The 6,541-nt window shown below is 36.5% G+C and overlaps 1 protein-coding gene across 1 annotated transcript; it reads left to right on the top strand.

Moving 5' to 3' along the window:
* Nucleotides 1-2,504: 2,504 nt before the first annotated feature.
* On the top strand, nucleotides 2,505-3,584 carry LOC130725290 (uncharacterized). The gene is made up of 2 exons (XM_057576533.1): nucleotides 2,505-2,707; nucleotides 2,951-3,584. Exons 1-2 carry the CDS (start codon nucleotides 2,505-2,507, stop codon nucleotides 3,582-3,584), a joined length of 837 nt encoding a protein of 278 aa, XP_057432516.1.
* The last annotated feature ends 2,957 nt before the right edge of the window (nucleotides 3,585-6,541 follow it).

Below are 6,541 nucleotides of genomic sequence, written 5' to 3'. Positions count from 1 at the left end.
GAGTTTTTATTGTTTGCAACCAATAGCAGCTACTACATGGAGACTACAGTAAAAAGTGTAAAACAGTAGAGTAGTTGTATTACAATAGCAAATGGATTTCATTTCATCTTAGTCATTATTATTTATGAAATCAAGGATTATTCCATCCAATCCAATTGTTAGTACTTATGAAATCAAGGACTATGCCATCCAATATGTTTATGCTAATTAAATTTTTAAATTTTAGAGTTTTAAATATAACACATCGGTAGATAGTTGAGTTCTTTAAATATTAGTCAAGTGTCTGATCTTTATGCGCTATGTATAGAGAATGATTTGTTGAGTGAGATATATTCATTTAATGTGATCTTAGATGCTTGAGATGATTAGTTTCATGACTGCAAGTTGTTGAATATTTGCTTTTGTCTTTGACGAATGTCTCCACTGACTTATGAAAGTGTAGTTGTCCCTTTCGTTAAATGTCTTACCTTACCAAAGGATTAAACTGTATCATTACACTTAGGCGAATCTAACTTATTTATGATTAGACCTTCTTGCTGCTATTGGAATACCACGGTAAGAAAACCTATTATATTGATTTATGTACATGAAATAATTGTTTTACCATCCTCAATCAATATATAATGTAAGAAATGATTCGAACCTGACTAATGTATCTAAAAAATATTTGTGAAAAAAGACTTACCCAAAAAAAAAAGTGATCACCAAACCTCAAAGAATATCTTTCTCATTCATTTATTTTCCTGTCTTGGGCAAAAAGAAAAGAATTAGTATAAGATTTTATAATTATAATTTGTCTTCGTGTAACCGTGTCAACCTCATGTGACAGATGCACGTGTCGTTTAATATCATAATTCATAAATCAATTAGTTGATCAATGCCACCAACAAATACCACACATCTGATGAGAATAGGGTCTTTTCTTTTCTTCATATGTTCAAATATATCATTGTGATATATTGAAACTGTTCTTCCTAATAAGTTTATTTGATGTAATAAATCTCTTTTCCTATTATTTTACTGCTCAATATTAGATAAAGGTAGAACAATCTATAGTAAATAGAATATATTCCTGGTAGCTCCTTACTAGTGTGTCTGAAGTTAAAATCCTCTTTCTTTGAAGTTTAACCTGACCCATTCCATACGGCATCCTCTACTTAAGGAAAAAGACATGTATAACTTAAGAAAGAAGAAAACTATGTCATATTTGTTATATTATTTTTTTTAATGTGTGCATGGGCGATAGTTATGTGATTAATCTCTCGAGACTCGATGATCATATTAAGTGTGTAGATTTCTTCCAATAAATAATTTTCTATTTATATGTCCATTAATCAAACTCTGAATTAGATGTTTAAAAAATTTAACTATCTACTAATTGTGCTAATTTTTTTTATGAATGGAGAAGATTTGGTGGCATATATGTGATTCGAAGCTGAAATTACTAATTTATGTTTATAAATTATTTTTATTGAATAAATGTGTTGTATTTATACTAAACATTGATTTGTAGTTGAAAATCAATCATAAATAACCAAAATAGAATTATTTTTACTGTTAGTCAAGGTATTTCGCTACTGATAACTATGAGATTAATTTATTGTCACACTGCTAATTAAGTAGTTATTTATTGTCAACCAAATAAGTTTTTTCATTCACACAAATTAAAAATCATTTTTTTTCCAATCATCTATTTTAGAGAAAAAAGTGTTGAATCATTACATCGATCAAGCCCGTTAAATAAACCAAAATAGTTTGCAGTAAGAAAGAGCGTAACCCATGATGATAAAAGTGAAAAGGGTGGCATGCGTGGAGGGCATTAAAAGCTGGGGCAGTGGGGTAACCATCTTTTTTGTCAGAAAGGAATCCACAGGAACATGGTGGTTTTCCTTGCTTCACTTTTTTCTTTGATTCAGTGTCACCATTACAATGACACAACAATGGATCACATCTCATATTTGATACCTGCGGCTGCATAATCGTGATGTATAACTGATTCTTGTGATACCTGAAAACTGAAAAGGTTCTATACTTCCGGTCCACAAAATCATCAAGGAAATAGATAACAAGATGCGCTTACGAATTATACTGATTTCAGAAATTTGGAGAATATGCTCTTGATCACGTTTCTTTTCATTTAACATTGTGCTCTTTCAACTAGCTACTAGTTAAGAAAATCACAGTGATTGTTTAATAATAATATTGTTATTCCATTCAACTCATAAAAGAAGGATTTTCATTTAACACTGCTCTTTCAAGTTGTCACCTCGGCTATAGTTCGAGTTTTGTTTATCAGTATAAGAGAAAGAAAAGAAGTGTCTGTCTAATAGTATTTCACTAGAATTATACCCGTGGGATGGAGTAGCAATTATACAATTTTATTGAATTATTTAATTTAATATTTTAAGATAAATTCATTTTACAAAAAAATTAAATCCACTTTCTGCCCCCAAGCCTCTTTGCGTGCGGATCTCTGGAGTAATCTGTCTGGGATTAAACCTGGCATGGGGGATCCCTGGCTTGTTATAGGAGACTTCAATGCCTACTTGACAGCGTTTGACAAGTCTGGAGGTGCAAACCTTAATTTGTCTTCGATGCAGCGTTTCCAGGAGTGTCTTTTGAGCTGTGGCCTATCCGACATGGGGTTCAAGGGACCTCCTTTCACCTGGGAAGGCAGAGGCGTGAAGGAGCGCCTGGATAGAGGAGTGTGCAACACTCAATGGCTCTTGCAGTTTCCAGAATCATCAATTCTCCATCTCCCCTAATTAAAATCTGATCGTTTAGGTTCAAGACCGTTTAGGTTCCTTGCTAGCTGACTTACTCATGAGGACTTTCATAAAGTGGTTGAGAGCACTTGGGACTAGAGCCGAGATTGGATATCCAATTTGAATGAGTTTAGGAGGGAGGTGTCTATTTGGAATGATGAGGTTTTTGAGAATATTTTTCACAGGAAAATGAGGTTGATGAAGAGGCTAGAGGGCATTAATCGGAGGTTGAATATGACCTTTGATAGAGGACTTGATAATCTCCAACGCCAATTGTGGAAAGAGTATAACATTGTACTTATCCAGGAAGAGCTTCTTTGGGCCCAAAAATCAAGGTGCATGTGGCTCAAATATGGAGATCGTAATACTAACTTTTTCCACACAGTAACCATTATCTGTCACAAGCGGAATAAAATTGAAGCTCTCTTGGATGATAATGGGTATCTAATCACCGATTATGATGAGCTTTTGGCCCATACCGTGAGCTTTTTTGAACGAAGCTATGTGGATGACGGTACTAGCAATCCTCTCCCTTGCGTGAGCACATTTCCAACGCTTGGCCAGGAAAAAATCCAGCGAATCCATGTCCCTTTTGTGGAGGAGGAAATTAAAGATGCTATCTTTGAGATGGGCTCTCTCAAAGCTCTAGGACCGGATGGCCTTCAACCGGTGTTCTTCCAATCCCAATGGCCCATTGTGGGAAAATCAGTGGTAAATTTTGTTACTGACTGTTATCCTAACCCTAATCTTATTGAGCAGGTTAATGAAACTCTCCTGGTGCTTATCCCAAAGGTTGATGCGCCTGGGCGAATTACCTAGTATAGACCCATCTCACTTTGCAATGTGGTGTACAAAAGTATTACTAAAGTCATCACAAATAGGCTTCGTAGGGTAATAATGGAACTTGTTTCTCCTAATCAATGCAGCTTTGTACCAGGGCGGCATAGTTCTGACAATATTGTTATTGCTCAAGAAGTCTTCCATTCAATGAGGTTCCACAAGAAGAAGGTTGTCTGGATGGCAATCAAAGTGGATCTGGAGAAAGCTTACGACCGCTTGAAGTGGTCTTTTCTCCATGAGACCTTGCGAATGATTGGCCTTGATGATCATTTGCGCTCTCTTATCAAGTACTGTATAACTTCTTGCAGGTTCCAAGTTTGTTTCTGTTGTTCCTTTGTTATGATTGTCTACATTTTAGCTAATGTATGTTGTGTGCCAACATGTCGGACACGATGTCATGACATCTTGACCATGACATGCGTCCCTGCGAATCTGTTGTGAGTTGGCTAAGTTATTTGTAAAGCGTTGTTTTGATTACATGGTAATCAAGTTAGGGTTTTGTTGGAAGCTTCTGTGTGCTGCCAAGGAGTATTCTTTGTGTAATCAAACCCGGTTCAAGGGGGTTTGATTTGGAGATATTTTTGGAAGTTTTTATCTGCAACTGAAAACGTATCTTTGAAGATTTTATGCAGATCTGTTTCATTAACAACTTCCTGATTTTAGTGTGGACTCTTTGCTTGCCCAAGCCCATTGAAGGCAAGGCCTGGATGACTGCTACTTAAGAAGACCTAAACCTAGTTGCTAGGTGTGGCTTCATGTTGAGTAAATTAGGGTTTACTCTTGTCAGTTCACACTTGTATTGTTCTCTTAGCAGCTTTATGTTATTCTTCTAAGCTGAGAGTTGTTTTGTGAGTTGTTTGATCTTGAGATCGTCTTTACTCTCATTGTAAGAGATTAATCACTGTGGCAGTGATTGTGTGTGAGAAAGTGAGAGGGGATTCTCATACTTAGGGGGGGACCTAAGTAATAAACCACAGCTAGGAATAAGTAGGAAAGGCTGTGAACAGGGGTTGTTCAATTAAGACCTTTTGTGTACTTGATTCTCTATAATAGTGGATTATCTTTCTCGGGTTGAAGCCCTCCATATGTAGGTGATGTTGCACCGAACTGGGTTAACAATTCTCTGTGTTCTTTACTGTTTTTGTTGATTTAATATTGTGCTGTTATCTGTTGTACGTTGTGCCAGATGTCCTAGACATTTGGTTCGACATCTTTCTTGTGCGTGAACCAGAATTTCAATTCGCATCAGAGCAGGCACCCTATTCTGTTTGGGTGAGTTCCAGGGAATATGTATTCTGGTTTCATGGACAACATTAAAGAAGGAGGATCACTCCTTAGGCCACCTTTATTGGATGGTACCAACTATGATTATTGGAAGGCTCGTATGGTTGCTTTTCATAAATCTATGGATAGCAAAATATGGAAAGCAATTGTCAAAGGTTGGAAACATCCAGTGGTAGTATCCAAAGAAGGAACATCAACAGAAGAATTTAAGCCCGAAGAAGAGTGGACGAAAGTAGAAGATGTAGAAGCTCTTGGAAACTCCAAAGCCTTGAATGTTATTTTCAATGGGGTAGACATGAATATGTTTAGGCTAATCAACACATGCACTGTGGCTAAGGAGACTTGGGTGATTCTCAAGACTGCTCATGAAGGCACATCAAGAGTTCGAATGTCAAGACTTCAGTTGCTCACAACCCAGTTTGAAAATCTTAGAATGAAGGAATATGAATCCATCTCTGACTTTCATATACGCTTGCGTGATCTAGCCAACACATCTTTTGCGTTAGGAGAACAAATGTCTGAAGAAAAGTTGGCAAGAAAAATCCTCAGGTCTCTACCTAAGAAGTTTGATATGAAAGTTACTGCAATTGAAGAAGCTCAATCAGCAACATCAAGGTTGATGAACTCATTGGGTCTTTACAAACATTTGAGATGTCTCTCAATGACAAATCTGATAAGAAGAAGAAAAGTATAGCATTTGTGTCCAAAGCTGAAGAAGATGAAGTTCAGAGTGAGAAGGATACTGGTGAAAGTATTTCAGAAGCTATAGCAGTTCTTGGTAGAAATTTTAACAAAGTTTTGAAGAGATTTGACGAAATATCAAGGACAAATGTTCAAGACAAGTCGTCCGACATTATCAGGAACTTTGATTTTCAATGTAGAGGCATGGATGAAGATAAATCTAGCACAGGCAGAGGGGTCCAGTGTCTTGAATGTGAAGGGTATGGTCATATCAAAGCAGAATGTCCAACGTTTTTGAAGAAACAAGGGAAGGGGATGATGGTCACTTGGTCTGGTGAAGATTCTGAAGGAGATAAAACTAGAAATCAAGTCTTGGGACTTACTATGAAATACAATTCTGATACTGAGTCCAGTGATGAAGAAATTTCAGAAGAAGAACTCGCTGAAACATACAAGTTGTTATTCAAGAAATGGCAAGAAGCTTGTGACTATGGTAAGAAGTTGGAGAGAACTGTCAAAGGTCTTGAAAATGAAAAACATAATCTGCTGGATATCAATAACAATCTTCAAGAGGAAGTATCTGTGCTGAAATCTAAACTTGAAGGTATGATAAAATCTGTACGTATGTTGAATAATGGTACTGATATGTTTGATCTGATGTTAGAAACAGGAAAGACAACCAAGGATATGAAAGGTTTGGGATATGAAAGTGACACTGCACCAGAAGAATCCAAAAAGATCACTCGTAAGTTTGTTCCTGCAGAAAGAAAAACTGAATTCAAGATGTCAAACCAGATGCCACAACATGGTGTCGAACATGTGTACCAACAAATACCATATACTTACCCACAAGGAAAGAAGGCAAAGAACTTGAGCTGGAGATGTCATCATTGTGGAATATATGGACATATAAGGCCCTACTGTTACAGTTTGTATGGATTTCCTCAGCAACATGATCAACCAAGGATCAA

Source organism: Lotus japonicus, chromosome 6, assembly GCF_012489685.1.
Source record: "Lotus japonicus ecotype B-129 chromosome 6, LjGifu_v1.2".
Taxonomy (NCBI): domain Eukaryota; kingdom Viridiplantae; phylum Streptophyta; class Magnoliopsida; order Fabales; family Fabaceae; genus Lotus; species Lotus japonicus.
The sequence above is the reverse complement of the archived record's forward strand: the minus strand, read 5'-3'. Positions and strand labels throughout refer to the sequence as shown.